The 18621-nt window shown below is 44.6% G+C and overlaps 1 protein-coding gene across 1 annotated transcript in view; it reads left to right on the top strand.

The window, feature by feature from the left end:
* Positions 1–18621, top strand: part of ROR1 (receptor tyrosine kinase-like orphan receptor 1) — a 174073-nt gene that overhangs the window by 116879 nt on the left and 38573 nt on the right. The window contains exons 7-8 of the mRNA XM_014549239.1: positions 14917–15044; positions 17359–17676. Of these exons, the coding sequence (XP_014404725.1) occupies positions 14917–15044; positions 17359–17676 (446 nt within the window). The remainder of the gene's footprint in view (positions 1–14916; positions 15045–17358; positions 17677–18621) is intronic.

The raw sequence follows: 18621 nt of genomic DNA, 5'->3' as shown, positions 1-18621 counted from the left end.
TTTGCTGACCCTGATCTGAAGCTCAGTTGATTCAAACTGAGCAAGAAGTGAACAAGTTTCTTGCGTTTCCTCTCAGACCTCTAGTAGCCCTGACACACATCCTGGACTAATCAAGACTGTGTGAAATGTACGTCCATCCATTCGGAGTTGAGCTCTTGTCATATAGGACCGAATTACCAACTTCTCAAAACTGTGGGGAGGGGGAGGCTGTTTTTTTCTTCTCCATCCCAAATGTTTGATGCCTCTGCGGTCCAACACGACTCGAAAATAGCTTTGTCAAACAAAGCATGAACACTAGGAGTTTCCTGACATTTTCATAACTATGAGCATATGATTTGCAGTTCATATTGAATAACGATGTAAGAAATCTGCCAAGAGAGCTCCAAATACTATTTCCAGCACCGGTCCCTAACCAGTTACAGCTGCCTCCCCGCAGAATGTGAGCACAGACTACCAGGTTCTGTGGTTCTCCCGCTTGCAAAGTTTGTATTGAGTTACTGGGAGTCATTCTAATGGGGGAAGTCACTCTCCTGGCAAGCATTTGAGATGAATAAAGCTAAGGGTTTAATGTTCTAATGAAAAAATTTGTCAATATTTAAATCAAACGTGTGAACACTAAGTGTTTTTACATCTGTTTGCTGCAGAGGTTGTGAGGCGGTCTTTGGCTTTCCAGACACGAATAAAGTAGATAGATGCACTGTTAAACTTTCGAACAATGACAAAGGAAAACATGGAGTAATTGCTTCACTCAAAGCCTGCCAGGAGATTAATTGCCTACGAGATGTGTTTTATGCAGTGTCCAAAAACTGCAGAATCTACGGGAGTGCCTTGCTTTCGCTAGGAGAAAACATATGTCACCTCTCACCAACGATGTTTATGTCTTTTCACAAACCTGTCTTCTTTCAGCCTGAAGACATTCCAACTGGAAATGACTACAAAGCCAGGAGTTGATAGGTTAGGGGTGTTTAGTAATGCTTAAAATAATACCCTCATGGAGTCAGATACGATGCTGTACTCGGAGCCCAGTGTAACAGCAAGCTAGACCCAGGGGACTGGGAGGCCTTTTCGTTGCTGGCTAGAGAAACTGGGGGGGGAGGGGGTAGAGAGCAGGGGGGCCTGCCTTTGACCTGCCAACTCTGAAACTAACAGATTTGGGGCTGTAAGGCTCTTGGGGAGCTAGCTAAGTGAAGTTAAGAAATATGGATGGAACCTGTCTTGGTCCCCCTTTGGGACTGTATTCAAGCGAGGGATTGCTGAAGGCGGACGGTGCAGAGTCTGGAGGAAGTCTGCACAGCCGCAGCGGAGAAGCACAGAGTGCAGCTCCATAAACATGTATTGGGTGCCTTCTATGAACCAGGTTAAATGTTCTGGGCTCTGTTGGAAGTGAGACTGGGGGTGGGTTAAGCGACAAAGGAAAAATACGAACAGCTGCTCTACTTCAGGAACATTCTGCCTCGGGGAGAAACAGACATCACAACAAATAGTCCTAGTACCATGAAGTGAGTGCGGGATGCTAGAGAGAGCATCTTCTCATGGACTCATCTAGCAGTATCAGGAAAGCATCTAAGGGAGATAAAACTGAACTAGAATGGGAAGGATGCAGGCTGGTGATCTAGATGAAAATGGGTGGATGGATTTCTTGGAAGGGAAACAGTCAGGACACAAATGTCTCTGACGATGTGGTATGTTCAGAGACTACATCCTTTTTTTATCAAGAGGTCCTAGAGTCCAAGGCGGGCAATGGCAGGAGACAGAGCTGAAGAAGTGGGTGAGGCTGGTCGCCGGGGACCTGGTGATCTCTGTTAACGCGCTAGGCTGTCCCCCGGGGAGTGTGCAGTGGAGAGTCACTGAAGTTGTGAGCAAGAGATGACCTGATCCACCTCTTAGGTAGCACATTCTTCAGCAGCAGGAAAGATCAATAGACAGGGTCCGGGATGGAGATAGAGAGGCGGACCAGTGAGGAGAATACTGCAACCGTCCTGGTGGGATATGCTGGGAAATTTACAGTAATCATAGATAGTTAGGATGGGAAAGGACATTAGAATTGGAAAGAACATACCACATAGTTCAGTTTCTATGTTATACAAATGGAGTAGCTGAGGACAAAAGAGGGCGAGTGACCTATCCAAGGTTACATGGTAATAAAGTTTATTGGCAGCCAAATCAGGACGGAGGACCCTGGCCTTCTGATTTCCAGCCCACTGACTTTTCCACTCAGCAATGCCAGGATCAGTCCCAGCATCCTGCCTGTCAGGCAGTGCCCTAGAGAAGCCTGGAATTTACTTGGCCAGCATTTTTCCTGTTAATATCTAGGAGGCGGGAAGAGTGTTTGCAGCATCAAGCCAGACTGCCTGGGAGCCGGGGCGGGGAGTGTCTTTTCTGTTCATCTTCTTTCTCTCTGGCTTTAGATATCTCCCTTAATTTACCCTCTTCTCCTTCTCCAGAAAACCTTCTCAACTGCTGCTTATGAAATTTTCTCCCTTCTGCTGAGTCTAAGCAGTGAAACAAGACAATCTAGTACCTCCTCTCAAGCTTGCTTTCTCAACATGTGAATCTGACTTCTGTATCATTGTTAAGGACTGTGACAATTTGAAGGACATGTGGTCCAATAAAATCAAGATCAACTGTTGGCATCTGCAGTGCTTCCTTTGCACATATAACCATTTTACATAGCAGCATTATCTGGGCAAAAATAGTGTTCTGCGTTGTCTTTTTCAGTAAATTACATGTGTACATATTTTTATGTATATTTGTATCCGCTTTATAGTATTCCTTATGGTGGAAACAGCAGGAAATTTAGAGTGAGGCCTAAGGCTTTGGGTAAGAGACTTCATCTCCAAACCTCAGTTTCGTCAACTAGAAAATGTGGATACTGCTGCTACCTGGAGGGTACCTGGCACAGAAAGGATCAATCCGACTCCCACCTTTTTGTGGTTGTTTCATAAGGTATTATGGTATCTTCATAAACATCAAGGTATGATTACAAATGATACCCATAGCTCAAAGTCGAGTGTCATTTGTTTTAAAGCTGAGGATATTTTTGAGCACAGAGTAAAATCTGGATACCTTGTGAAAGTAGGTAGAAAAAAATAAAGAAATGTAAGCTTAATTAGCTAAGAAACCTGTGGCCTTCCAATATCATACATATTGAAGTAACCAGAGTGTATTGTATACCTGGGGATGGCCGTGCGGTTTATGGAGAGTGTCAGTCACAGGGACAACACCGTTTCCCATTAAGGATGGCCCTGTGGCAGCCTCACAGAGGACTGAATGAGCAGCAGATCAGAGGCTGGCCTCCCAGTTATTGGACTCCCGTGGTGAGCCAGCTGAGCAGTGGTAGGCACCTGAGCCAGGTGGGAGGCGAGGGGTGGAATTCAAGAAGTGCTTTGGAAATTAATTTAGTTTTCAAGTTAAATTGTTGTTACTCTTAAATGTTGCCCATTTCCCTCCTCTGCTCTAATTCTTCTGGTCAGCAGAACTAAACTCATGGGGAACTTGGGTGGCTGGGGTGGGGAAGTGGAAATTAACTATGAATTTTCAGTTGTTACATGAACTCAGGTTCCCTCTTTGCTGAAGTTAATAACAAGTGGGAGAAATTTAATTCACTCATTAAATATTTATTAGGTGTCAACGACTTGACACCTACCAGGTGCTGTTCTAGGCGATAGGGACATAGCATTGTCCCTCCTGTCCCCGTGAAGTTTGTTTATAAATAATAAATGATTAATGCATCGATGCAGAGCATATCTGATGATGCTAAGTGCAATGCATAATCATCAGTTAGGTAAGGGCAAGGGGGAAAGTGGTGGGCATGAGGTCAGAGAGGTGTGGGGGCAGAAGACTATGAAAGGACTCCATTTTTTACTTAGCATGAGACGAGAAGCCATTGGAGAAGTTTGAGCAGAGGAGGGACATGAGCTAGTTTATATCCTAAAAGGATTCCCTCCACCTGCCATGTTGAGAAGAGCGGGGGGGCGGGGGGAGGAGAAGTGTCTAAGAGTGTGAGTAGCAAGACCAGTTGTGAGACTTTTGTGGAGGGAAATCATGCAGAGATAATGGTCTGAACTGGAGCAGGAAAGGTGGGTTGGGGGTAGATTTTTGAAGGAGGAGGTAAAAGCAGGAGCTGATGGTTTGAATATGATTATGAGAGAAAGTGTAGAGACAAGGAGAATGCAAAAGATTTTTGTTATGAACAATTATAAGGATGGAATTGTTATTTACTGGGGTGGAGGAAGAATTCAAGAGTGTTCTTGAAGGGAAATAAGCGTTCAATTTTAGACATATTGAGTTTGAATTCCTTTTGGATACCCAAGTGGAGATATGGAGAATGAAGTTCAGAGAGTGGCATGAGCTAGAGATATGACTTTGGGAGGAGACAGGAAGATCAGGTTAGGAAGTGAGAATGGAAGGAAGAGGTCTGAGGACTAGGCCTAGGGATCTCAATGACTGAAATCTTGAACTGGCAAATGAGACTAAGAAGTCACAGCCAAAGAAGTAAAGAAAACCAAGAGAGAAGAGTATCCTGTAAAAGAAAGAGTTTCCAGGAGGAGTAATGAACTGTGTCAAATGCTGCTGCTGGGTCGGTAAAGATAAAGACTGGAAATTCACTGTTGGATTTAGTAACATGGAGATCATTGACCTTAACAAGAGCTTTCAGTGGGATGGCAAAGCAAAGACTTGCTTTCGGTGAGTCCAGAAGCAATTGGGAGAACTGGGGAAAGCAGGTGTAGACGTCTCCTTTGAGAGATGTCTGTGATAAAAAGGAACAAAAAGAAAAAGCGAACGTAGCTTACCAGGGACAGTCTGAAGACAGTTGTTAGTAACATGGAGATCATTGACCTTAACAAGAGCTTTCAGTGGGATGGCAAAGCAAAGACTTGCTTTCGGTGAGTCCAGAAGCAATTGGGAGAACTGGGGAAAGCAGGTGTAGACGTCTCCTTTGAGAGATGTCTGTGATAAAAAGGAACAAAAAGAAAAAGCGAACGTAGCTTACCAGGGACAGTCTGAAGAGAGTTTGTTTTAAGATGGGAGATATTATAGCACATTGGTGTATTGATGGGAAAATGACCGACAGAGATGGGGGAGACGGTGATACAGCATAGACAAGGGACAGTTGCCAAGCCATGCCCATGAGTAGGTGAAGAGGGTGGGATCCATGTGCTCAAGTTCATAGTTGGGACTGAGAATGGAGCCCATCCCCTGTAATGGGATGGGAGCAGAGTTTATGGAGCAGACCAAGGAGGAGTAGAAGCAGCAGTTTGGTCAAATTTGCTTTTTAAGGGCTAACCCCTAGGTCTTAGCTTTTCTGACTTCATAAGCCACACCCACGTCTGTTCCCAGCATGTCCACAGAGTTCACACACATGCATAATGTTACACATGACTAGTCTTTGGTACAATGAGAAGGAACTCTAAGATAAAAATTATTTTTTTAAGTTGGAGAAAGAGCTTCCAGGTAGAAATCTAAGTCAATGTAAACACTACACTACAGTGGGGCATGGGGTGGGGGGATTTTTAGGTTTTCTTCTCTTTGGTGCCTAGAATAGTATTGATTTCTAGGCTAAAATAAGGCAGAAGAAGAATTTATATTTCATAAGCAACTATCATGAGCAAATAAAAACGTGTACACATTATTTAATAATCCAGTTTTACAGATGTGGAGGCTCAGAGATAAACACGTGGCAAAGGGCACATGCAGCTGGAAGGCAGTTGTCATTCCACCACACTGTGCTCTGCCCACCTGATGGTGAACTTGGAAAAGTCACATAGCCACTCACTCTTGGTTCTTTCACCTTTAGAGAGGGTTAGACAAGAGGCCTGAAAAATCCTGTTCCAACTCAATGACTCCATAAGATGGGGGGCCCCGGGGACAGTTATATGACATGGGGCCTGTCCTGTGCTCACAATTCCCCTCTACCAACTCTGCAAGCCACCCCTTACTGTTCCCTGCCACCTCTGACACAGGCACAGCTCTCTGCATGGAAACCATGGGATGACCTGTACTCTTTATTGCGTTTATCATAGGCTCTTGAGGGAGGTTGTGGCCTCTGCCCTTTACAGCTGAACCTGCCATCCTGGGCCTAATCTCCAGCCTTAGATCTCTAGTCCCTCCGTTTGACACTGTCACTAATCACACCATTTCCTGCTGTCTCTTTGTCTTTAGTATAAGATCTACTCTCTTCTCCTTTTACTATTATCACTAGAGGCCCAGTACATGAAATTTGTGCACTCGCGGGGGGCGGAGGGGGGGACCTCAGCCCGGCCTGCACCCTCTTGCAGTTCGGGACCCTACAGGGGATGTCCACCTGCCAGCTTAGGCCCACTCCCACCACCACCGCTGCGCTCACCAGCCATGAGCCTGGCTTCTGGGAGCACACTGACCACCAGGAGGCAGCTCCTGCATTGAACGTTTTCCCCCTGGTGGTCAGTGCGTGTCATAGCGATCGGTCATTCTGCCGTTAGGTCATTTTGCATTTTAGCCTTTTATTATATAGGATAATTTTGAGGTGGCAAGTTTAAAATAAGACTATGTTTAAAAAGACTAAGGGACTATGAAAGCATGATGTGAGTACACAGAGAAGGAATGGTATGCTGAACCTCTTTACTCCCATAAACCTACAGATTAAGACCCTACCTTTGGGCCCATCCTTCCTTCCTCCCCACACCCAGCTCCCCTTGCACCACCACCCCCATTACTCCCATTAAGCCTCACTCTGCCTCTTGACTCCACTTACCTTGGCTAATTAATCCATGATTTGTTGAATTGTTCCTCTTTTAAGCTATCATCTCCTCTAGAAGCCTTCCCAGTCTCTGTTGAATACCCTTCTCCTATTCTCTGCACAAGGCTTCAACACATGTGTTGGTTGAAAAGAATGGGAAATGTGAAAAGAGAGGGAGAGAGGAACAGAGCGGGAAGGGAAGGGGAACAGAGATTATATTTATCCCACTTATATTTCTCCCTTTACTAGACTGTAAAGTCCTGGCAAACAGGAATTATATCATTGGTATCCAAAGGCCACTTTTCCACTCTAGTTAGAGCCCCCAGATCCACCCCTATTCCTCTTTCTCCTTAAAGGACCCATTGGATTTCACAGTCCTGTCCCAGGGACCCCTTGTTTAACAGATCGCAATCGCAATATTCCCATTTGGTGCATCACAAATCAATCTCTATTCTAATGTGAAGTTCTGCCTTGACTACAATTTTTAAAAAATGTATAAATTCTATGTCTGGCATGGGCACCTCTGCATTGCCTTATTTTGGGTTGGGGATAGGGGGTTTGGGGAGGCATTAAACTCTTGCTTTTTATGGAGGCTAGTCCAGTAGTCCCCCCTTATCCATGGGGGTTACATTCCAAGACCTCCAGTGGATGCCTGAAACCATGGATAGTGCCAAACCCTATATGTACTATGCTTTTTTCCTATACACACATATCTTTCCACTTAAAGGAAGCACTTTACAGCTTCTCTTTGGCATATCTGAATTGCCAGCGTCATTTACTCTTGCACCTTAGGACCATTATTAAGTAAAATAAAGGTGACTTGAAAACAAGCACTGTGATACTGTGGCAGTCCATTTGATAACTCAGAAGGCTACTAAGTGACTAACAGGCAGGTAAGCTACACAGTGTTCATATACTGGACAAAGGGATGATTCACATCCCAGGCAGATAAGGGGGAGCTGCTATAGTCTTTCATAACTGCCATCAGCAGAAGGAATAAGAAACAAAGCTGAGACGAAACAGGAAAGCAAGGATTGGGGATCGGGTTTCACCCCATTTCTGAGTACCAAGATGAAATTAAAACCCTCCTAAGAAGTCCCTAAATTCCTTTTACCACTCTTTCCACAAACCTTCTCTTTTTTCAATCCATGGCCCAAGGCATAAAAGGAAAGTGAAAAAAAAAATCAAAGCAATCCTAGTAACATTTGTGGTAGAAAATCTGACCAGAATGGTATGTGTGAATTTCATATTATTCTAAACTCCCATTATTCTCAATGGGCAGATTTAGGGGGTGGTTTGAATGCCTGATGTTTGGAGACCTGCCAGAGAACATCTAAAGGGTTTCTAATGAGAAGTGGGGGGGGGGGGCGCTGGGGGCTCCAAGTATCTCCTATGCATTCCCTGCTCCAGCCTGAGCTGGGCGTAAAGCAGGCCCTTCCTAGGAGGACACGTGAAAACACCCAGGGCTTCTTAGAAGGTGCAAGGCTACCCTGCCGCCATGGCCTCAGTAAATAGGAGAGGGCAAAAATCGCTCATTCTTTTCATTGGTGATCTTCCGCAGTCCTGCAAATACCATGCTAGTGCAATGCTATCGTTTTCTAATGTGTGTTTAAATAGGAATAAAATGTATTGCATGCATAATTTCCCCCAAAATTACATTTGTGAGATACAAGCCTGGGTAATTCTGCTCCCTTTCCAAAGTGAAACGCAACCCTTGCGTTTCCAAACATCGCTGTGAAGCGAGGCCAGTACCTTCTCATTTCTGAGTTGGACACAAGTAACTATTATGTGCTGCTCTGGAAACTATGACAGAACCGTATTCATCTGTTTGTTTTAATGGTTCATAGCCAAGAGGAAAAAGAAAGTTAAATTTTTAATTTAATTTTTTAAAGCAAAAAAAAAATGGTGTGAGAAAGAGCGAGGGACTCTTTTGTTAAGGAAATAACGTGTTAACAATGGTTGGGATTCAGAGGTGGGAGACAGCCTGTGAGACTCAACAAGGACACCTCAGGATGGCTTGTCCTTTCAGAGGCATTCCAGGAGGAAAAGGAGGGGTACCAGAGTGAGCAGAATTCTCAGCCCTGTAGATTGATGTCTTCCCTGTGAGTCAGAACCCCTCTGGGTGGATGTGCCTTGCTTGGCTCACTTTGAAAGCTGATGACCTTTGAAAGGTCAAGTATGTTGACTCCTAACCCTCTTTGATGCCCACTTTCAGATTGGTCTTTAGAAAACAGAGTGTGTGACATAACTTTGGGATCCCATATTTAACCTGTAATTTCTTGACCACAGCCACCCTGAGGCAGAGTGTATTCTTGGCTCTCCCGACAACCCCCCTTCTCTCCTTCACTCCACCAGCTCTTCCCGTCTCCACCTGTATTTTTCCTGATGCCCCTTCTCTTCCAAGGTGTGTGCATGAAAGCTGATAGGACAGAGTATTTCCCTGGCTCCTGCTGGGCATTTAACCAAGGATGCTTCAAGGCTCCAAATCTTCTCAGGAAAAGCAAGGAGGTATTTTTGGAGAGGTGGTAACTTTTTGACCACATCAGAATATCATTTGTTCTCCGAGTCTCTGTGTCTCTGATCTTTTATCTCCATTGGAATAATTCTGCAGCCTCTGCTTGGATCTTTCATTTTATCGTGTATCTCCCTTTTTAATTAAAAGACGGAGCTGACTTTCAGCTTAAAGAGATCTGACTGCACCTCCCAAGGGAGAACCCTGCCTCTGAGCAGGGAAGCGTTGCATCCAGCCCTGAGGTTCCTAGAGCTGGGCCTGGGAAGCACTGTGTGCTATGCTTTAACCGGATCCACTCATATGTGGCCTGATTTACAAATTTAAAAAGGGATACTTGCCATGCATCTATGGCCACGATGGTCTTTTGGGAAGGCACTGGTAAGTTATTTTTGCTTGACTAAAGAGAAATTATTTCCTGCGTGAGAAAAAATAACCCACACTTTGATAAATCGCGTACTAAAGCATACCTAGGGGTACTGCAGCTCTCTGAGCTATGTGATGGTTCTCCTTCAGATCGAGATTCAGGTCTTCAGGGGCAGGCATCTTGATGTGATTTCATCTTCATTCCATAAAATGGGGCTCTTAATTAAGAGGGCTGAGTGGGGTCAATTCCAAAGTGTTGGGTTATTTCACTCACTACAATCTATCCCTATGAAGCTGCCATGGGTGGTGGGCAGAACCACCCTGGCATTCCAGTTAAAGAGCTATGAGCCTCAGAACAAAGCAGCCTGCTGATACTGTGTAAATTATCAATGCTTCTAGCCAATTAGTCAGCTTGGAAAGAACCCACAAAATTACCCCCCAAATCTCTCCCCAGCTCTGTAGCTTCAAATGCCAACCACTGTCCCTCTCCCAAAGTCCCTCTACCTTGTCCCTTGTGTCTACATGAGATCTTTTCTAAATTGAGGTGAAATTCACACAACGCAAAATCAACCATTGTAAAGTGAGCAATGTAGTAGCAGTTAGTACATTCACATGCTGTGCAACCACCACCTCTGTCTATTCCAAAGTATTTTCACCACAAAATTAAATTCCACACCCATTGACTAATTACTCCCTATTTCTCCCTCCCCTGGCTCCTAGTAACCACCAGTTTGCTTTCTGTCTCTGTGGATTTACCTATTCTCGAGATTTCCTATCAATGGCATCATTTGATATGTAGCCATCTGTATCTGGCTTATTTCACTTAGCATAATGTTTGGAGACCCTTCCATGTTGTGTCATGTTTGAGTACTTCCTTCCTTTTTATGACTGAATACTCTTCCATTGTACGTATCTCTCACATTTTGTCTAGCCATTCATCTATTGATGAGCGTTTGGGATTGTTCCAACTTTTTTTTCCTTCTCTCTCTCTCTCTCTCTCAAACTCTCTTTTTGCTATGAATAGGACCGCTATGAACATTGGTGAACAAGTATTTTTGTTTGTCCCTGTTTTCAATTCTTTTGTTTAAGTGAGATTTTATAGTTAGCAGAGTACCTTTACATCCATTCTCTTCTCACCAAGGAAAGGCATGCATTTTAACGGGATCTTAATACCACAAAGGGGAATTTTTAGGGCCTAACTCATTAGGGAGAATCAGTTCAGCTGGTTTAGTCTACTAGCCCTGCCCCTGCTCCAGTGTAAAATCTGAAGAGGAAGAAAGTTGGGGGCGTGCCTGGTATGAAGAAAGGCCCGTCCCATTTCCCCTAATGCTAACATCTGGCCTCCTATTGTGCAATGCGCTTCTCATTTTCAGAGAATTCCCTTCTTTGCTCACTGACCTGAGCAGCTTGCCCAGCATTTGTAGCGATGGACTTCCACTGTCGCTGTCAAACTCCTTTGGGCTGCGACTAGCAGTGGCCGCGCGTCCCTTTCCTTGGTCTACGTGCTTCCTGGGCGATCCTTCTGCTGCCACAGTGGTTGCAACACTCTCGGCCCCCTTTGACAATCCCTTATAAGCTCCTTCCCCTGGGGAATAGGGGCGACCCTGGCGGTGCAGGGCAGCCTGTGTTTGCTTTTCCCTGTCACATGACAGCGAGTTTGGGGGGTCCAAGAGGCTGGCGATGTGGCCACTGAATGATCTTTAGGAGAAACATGAGTTCCCACCACAAAGCAACCCTGCTGCGACTCCACGTCACCGCGAGGCGAGGTAGCTGGTGCAAGGCCGCTGTGATGAACGGCTGAAATGCCGCTTGCCCTTTCAGCCACACTTTTCTTCTCCGTAGAACACAGCCTTGGCGCTCTCCTTGCAAGTGCCCTTGTGCTCACGCAGCCTTGCCGCGTCATGTTTTTAATTTGCTGAGCATGGAGGGCATCCAGGATGAAAGAAGTGTACGCTGGCGAAAAGCATGACGCTGATGGATGCTGGAGGAGCGCTGGTTTCCCTCCAGCCCAGGCCAGCAGGGAAAACGGAAAGGATGAAAGGCACTTGTGACTTTATGTTTAAAAGAAAACCTTCGTTGCCACCCGGCATCTTCACAGCGCAAAGCCCCTGTAGGCAGTGCCAACATTTCCATAACCAGGCCATTTGGCAGGAAGCTGTGGGCCATGGTTACAAGCACTAGTTTGGGGCAAATCTAGCTATGTAACTTTGGACAAGTTCTTTACTCTTCCCAACCCTCAGTTTTCTCATTTGTAAAATGGGAATAATTATATCTTCACCTTCTTTATAGGACTGTTGTCAGGATTAAATGACTTACTGTCAGTTTTTTTAATTAATCTTTTAAAAATCTATTTTTATTGATTTCAGAAAACAATGGAAAGGTAGAGAGAGATAGAAAATCAATTATGAGAACAGAATCATCCATCAGCTGCCTCCTGCACACCCCACACTGGGGATCGAGCCCGCAACCTGGGCATGTGTCCTGACCGGGAATTGAACCATGACCTCCTGGTTCAGAGGTCGGTCAACACTCATCCACTGACCCAAGCCGGCCAGGCTTAATGTCAGTTTTATATTTAAGTGAAACTTAGTGCCTGGTACACAAGAAAGGCACCTTATAAAGTCCCTTATTTATAAATTAGGCTGATTGAGTTAAAAGAGGGTCTGGAAAAGCAGAGAACATCATTACAGATCTAACAACACGGTGTAATGGCTTGAGCTTAAATTTTAGGTTTACATCCTGTGTCCACCACTTACTGGCTTTGAATTTGAGCCACTTACTTAACTTCTCTGAATTTGAGTGTCTCGCTCTGTAAAATACAGAGGATAACGCTGCCTAAGGGGCAGCTTTGAAGAGAGCACTTAGCACAGTACCCAGTAGGGAGAGTGGCAGGCACTTAATACCTGTTTGTTTTTCTAGTGCTGTGGTTCTCAACCACATTCAAATCACCCCAGAGCTTTTATAAAAGCATGAATGCCCGAGCTGTGTCCCCCGAGAGAGGGATTTAATAGGTCCGAGGTGGGGCTTGGCCTTGGTATTTTCAAAGCCGCCTGAGGAGAGGTGTGTAAGCAGCCAGGGCTGAGCGCTGCTCCCCAGCAGATGCCATTTGTTGTTTGTGTTTGTGCGCTTCGTGTGAGTTTTTTAGATCTGCCCCCAAGAGACTGGCCAGAATGTCAGGAATTCTGGGCACAGTCAAAAATCCAATCCACCTGCAGCTCGAAGCCTTTCATTGACAAGAAATGTTCGGCAAGGGAGTTGCATTCCATTTTATTCTGGAAAAAAAAGTATTCAAAGAGTCTTTTTAGAGTCTTGAACTGGAAAGGTGGTAAGAAGTTTAGCCTAAGCCTCTCACATAAAATATGGGAACTCCCAGTCGGTTGGGGATTTATAACGGAGGGTAATTCCAGGGTTTTGTCCTCCCAAGAGATATAAATTGAGGCCTCGAGAATGTAGTGTGGGGGAGGAAGAGGTGTTCTCATAATGACACCTTACGAGTCCGGGGCTCCGCTAATGCCTGGGGATAGAAAGGCATCATCTGTAATAGCAGGGGACGGAGGGAGGTGTCTCAGGACTTCGGCTTCCAAGATGCAAGTCTAGGTCATCCAGAACCTTCTTTCTCCCTATGGGTTTATGGTATTAGTTACCCAATAAAAGTGGGGTTAATTTTACAACCCAAGTTAAATGTGAGCCAAAAAGACTTCAACATTGCTCTAGGATTTATGAAAGTAAACATGTAGAGTGCTTGCAGGATTTTGCAACATTAAAATTTCAATGTCTTTGTGTTGAGGATATGATATATTCATCTGTAATCGTATTTAAAGGTTATGTTTTAAAAGTTTTGCAAGAGACTATTTTCAAGTCTAAACTAAAGATACTTCCCCCATCTCCACCTTCAAAAGGACTGTTTTAGTGACTAGGGAGCAGAAAGCAGCTGAGAACTAGTGTCTTAAGAATCAGCCCTATCAAGTTTTTTTTTTATTCACCTGGTTTTCTATTATACTGGGCTCTCTAGATTCCCACATTCAACCCTCACCCCATAGTCCTGACCATAGTCCTTGTTACAAAGTAGGAGCTTAGTAAATAATTGTCCTTAAACATAAGTGTCCTCTTTGGTCATTGTAATAATCCTATATAATAAAACCCTAATATGCAAATCGACCGAACAGCAGAATGACTGGTCGCTATGATGCGCACTGACCACCAGGGGGCAGGCGCTCAACACAAGAGCTGCCCCCTGGTGGTCAGTGTGCTCCCACAGGGGGAGCACTGCTCAGCCAGAAGCCAGGCTCATGGCTGGCGAGCGCAGAGCAGTGGCGGGAGCCTCTCCCACCTCTGCAGCAGGTGGGCATTCCCCGAGGGGTCCTGGACTGCAAGAGGGTGCAGGCCGGGCTGAGGGACCCCACCCCCCCCAGTGCACAAATGTCATGCATTGGGCCTCTAGTTTAATAATAATCACGTTACCTCTGTTTGGTAGGCTCCTCATGAGTTTTGGCCGATAGGGTAGAGAGGTCAACTGTTACCATCCATATATGTGGCTCAGAGGCTCAGAGAGCTTGCCTAAGGATATGAGAATATTAAACCCAGGAAGGGAATTTTGTTTCTCCTGATTTTGGCTTTAAAGTACTTTAACTTAAAAGAAACCAAAGAGGAAAAATGCTATTTTGTTCAGACGATGTATTGATTGTAGCCGGGTTAACAGAGAGGAGGAACACCCTGGGTGAAAGTCCGCCCGTCAGTGTGGAAGGTGGCCTTTGGCTGTGGTCTGCCTCTGAGGAACAGCTGGGCACTCTGTACTCTGGTGTCTTGCTTATCATAGGCCCTTATGGTTTCTTCCCAGATGCACCTAGCCTCTCACCCCGTGGGGCCACCTAATTGACATATCAGTTAGCGTGGATCTTGTGCAGAATTCGCCCACACCTTTGTATCAAATGAAGCAGAAATAATCTGTTTAAAAACAAAACAAAACAAAAACTGTAGAACATGTGCCCAGATTTTCAATTCATTTCCTCCTTACTCTTATAACTACTTCATCTTCCAGCCCACCACCAGCTGCGAAAATAAAAGTGTTTTCTCCAATATTTAAGGATGATTTTGTGCTTCAGGATGGTTTTCTGGGGGTGAAGGAAACTTGACCAATGTGACCAACAGATGTTTTAAGTGATGGATGGAACTGAGGAAAAGTTTGATTCCTTAGCCCAGTCTTTAGGATACTATGCTCAACTGCGCCCCCTAGTGGCTGTTTAGGGCATCGTGCAATCAGATCCAACTGTGTCTACGTGTACCGTGTATACTGCATCAGTTAATGTCTATGCTCTGTTTTTAGAGATGAATATGAAGAAGATGGATTCTGTCAACCATACAGAGGGATTGCATGCGCAAGATTTATTGGCAACCGCACCGTCTATATGGAGTCTTTGCACATGCAAGGGGAAATAGAAAATCAGATCACAGGTAAGTAATACCACTGACATTCTGTTTATACCTTGAATAACTGTTTTTCTCACCAATAGTTTTCTTAAGGTCCTCTGTTGGCCAAGGGTTAGGCCAGGCATGGGGGTTAGGAGCAGGACCATAAAGAAGCATGAGATATGATCATTAAAATATTACTAAAATTGACATTAAAATAATTTACTGAAGGCTGATCTTAGAGGAAAAGGGAGCTTTGAAAAGCCTCACGTTCACTTAAACACTCAGTAAATATTGCTGAATGTCTTTGATGTACCTGGGCACTGGGGTATGATGATGGTGTGGGGAATAAGGCCGGTTGTTTCTGCCCTCACAGAGCTTATTGTTTGGAAGCCACATCATATGGACAGAAAGGGAATGAGTTTAGAGTCTAGGATTCTGGACTCTAATCCCTGAATCGCCATTTCTGTGACTTTAGGGAAATCTCTTACTCTCCGTGAAAATCTCTTTCTTCATCTGTGACATGAATGATGAGGCAAGATGGTCATGGATCTCTTCCTGCTCCAGCTCTCTAGAGTTTGCCCTTCATTTTTCAGAATTGAAAGCGTCTTAACGGAGATCTAATAGTGCAGCACTTTTTAGCACACAGGAGTTAGGTAGTGTAGGTTGTCTTCTGTGAGTTTGCACACCTAGTTCTGGTGCTTAGAGCCACTTTGTACCTATTGGTGCAGTTATTATACCTCTGTGCCAAGGACTCTTGCAAGCCATTCAAATTGCCTTTATGAGATTCTACTAAGGCAGTGGAACGACCCTTTCACAGGGGTTGCCTAAGACCATCCTGCATATCAGATATTTACATTATGATTCATAACAGTAGCAACATTACAGTTATGAAGTAGCAACGGAAATAATTTTATGGTTGGGTCACAACATGAGGAACTGTATTTAAAGGGCCAGAAGGTTGAGAATCACTGTACTAAGGTTTCCAGCCTTAGTAAATAAAAATACAGGCCATCCAGTTACATTTGCATTTTAGATAAACAACTGATCATTTTTTAAAAGAAGGATGTCCCAAGTGTTTATCTGAAATTCAAATGTAACTGGGTGCCTTGTACTTGATCTGGCAACCCTGGGACTTAAGAGAGGTAAGAACAAACTCAAGGTAGGCACAGCGAACATCAAAAAGTCCAGAAACTGTGTCCTGTGAGGAATTTGAAGGAACAAAGAGGTGGCTGCAGGAGCTACTTAACCTAGAGAAGCACCAATAGGAAGATGTAGTTGCCATTTGCTGAAGCCCTCAGGCTTTCAGGGGGAAGGATTCTGGGAAGTAGAGGTGATGGGGAGGAGCTGCTGAAGGCACATTTCAACCTGGTATGAGAACGTCGAACATACTTTTTACTAAGTACTCATGAAAATAAATGGGAGTTCTGTTATAAATATTTGGTCACCTGTTTATAAAAATCCTCTCCAACATTTTCAATGGGCATCAGCTTACTGGAAAGTATTACAGTAAAAAAAATAATAAAAAAAAATCCAGTGAACTTTGTTTAACCCTGCATTTCCCAAACTTCTTTGGCTATGGAACCCTAGTTTCTCCAATGCTATTAATGTTCTACGTAATCATTATTCGGAGGAACATTCTTTGGGAAACAATGTACCAACAACCTCTTAGGCTGCCTTGTGAGTAAGCCCTTTGTCAATGGAGGAATGCAGAGGGAGGCTGGTGCTCGCTTTGTGCTTGGAAACCGTGCTGGATCTGAGGTTAGGCTAAGTGACCATTAACATTCCTTAATACTCACTGGAATAACTGAGTTGTGCTCTTGGAGAACTTCTAAGCGAGCTGCCTCCTTTTCGGAAGATGGTGTAGCAAGTATTCAAGCCACAAAGAAATTACACAAGTTCCCCAAAGTCACCCACCAGCTGAGAGGCGAAACACAGACCGAGTCCTGCGCTCAGGCCCAGCCGCCCCGTCCCACGCGTCCTGGCCTGCAGCTGTCAAACGCTTCAGAAACCTCACCGAACCAATAAAAAGTACCGGATGAAACACAACGTTCTGTTGCTTTGTAGTAAAATGAAAAATATATTGTCCTTTAACCTAATTAATTCTTTTTTATTAGGAAACGGTACATATGTAACTTAATCCTGTGTGTGTGTTTTTTTAACTTTATAGTCAAAATGATTTTTTTCAAGACAGTGAAAGTAAGCTGCTTAGACATCTGACATGAATCTCCTCCTCTTGGCCTTGCCTGTCTGAGCCCAGCAGATCCCTTCCAGTGTGTGTTTATATCTGATACTTCTTGTCTAGATCACCACAGATCAACCCCAGCCCTGGGAGTTAATAACTGTGTTTGTTTTCCAGCTGCCTTCACCATGATTGGCACCTCCAGTCACTTATCTGATAAGTGTTCCCAGTTCGCCATTCCTTCCTTGTGCCACTACGCCTTCCCGTACTGCGACGAGACCTCTTCCATCCCAAAGCCCCGTGACTTGTGTCGCGATGAATGTGAAATCCTGGAAAACGTCCTGTGTCAGACAGAGTACATTTTTGCAAGATCGAATCCCATGATTCTGATGAGGCTGAAGCTGCCCAACTGTGAAGATCTCCCTCAGCCGGAGAGCCCTGAAGCTGCCAACTGCATCCGGATTGGAATTCCTATGGCGGATCCTATCAATAAAAGTAGGTGGGCTCTGGCCGGTGTGGCTAAGCAGTTAGAGTGTTGGCCCTGGGGAACCAAAGGGCCTCAGGTTTGATTCCGGGTCAAGGGCACGCACGTGGGTTGTAGGTTCAATCCCCGGCACTGTTGGGGGTGCGTGCAGGAGGCAACCAGTTGACGTAGACACATCAATGTTTCTCTCTCTTTCTCCTCTGCCTCTCTCCCCCTCCCTCCCTTCTTTCCACTCTCTCTAAAAAAAAAAAGCAATGGGAGAAAATATCCTTGGGTAAGGATTAACAAAATAATAATAATAATAAATAAATAAAAGTAGGCGGTAGCCCTGGCTGATGTGGCTCAGTTAGTTGGAGCGTCATCCCATACACCAAAGGTGGTGTGTTCAATTCCTGGTCAGGGCACATACTCAGGTTGTCGGTTCAATCCCTGGTTGAATAGGAGGCAAGTGATCTCTTCTCTCCTCTCATCATTGATCTCTCTCTCTCTCTCCCCCTCCCTCCCTCCCTCTCTTCCTTCCTCTCTTTAAGATCAATTAAAAAAAAAAAGTAGGTGGTAGCCCCTGGCCCTCTGTGCTGCCTTGGGGGCCAGCCACCCCATGGCACAGTAAAAACTAGAATTTGATCCACAATAATGGTTTCTACTAATAGATTACCTTCCAATGGGCTAAATATACACCATGTGCGGTCTACCTTCAAGAAGCTTCATGAAGATAATAATTTTAAAATCTGGTTGCTAGTTCCTCAATGACTTAAAAATAGAATTACCATATGACCCAGCAGTGCTACTCCTGGGTATATACCCAAAAGAATTAAAAACAGGTGTTCAAACAAAAACTTATATGCAAGTGTTTGTAACAACTCTGCTCACAATAACTAAAAGGTGGAAACAACCCAAATGTTCATCAGTGGATAAGTGGATAAACAAATTGTGGTATATCCACATAATGAAATATT

This window comes from Myotis brandtii, unplaced genomic scaffold, assembly GCF_000412655.1.
Source record: "Myotis brandtii unplaced genomic scaffold, ASM41265v1 scaffold540, whole genome shotgun sequence".
Lineage (NCBI taxonomy): Eukaryota > Metazoa > Chordata > Mammalia > Chiroptera > Vespertilionidae > Myotis > Myotis brandtii.
The sequence above is the reverse complement of the archived record's forward strand: the minus strand, read 5'-3'. Positions and strand labels throughout refer to the sequence as shown.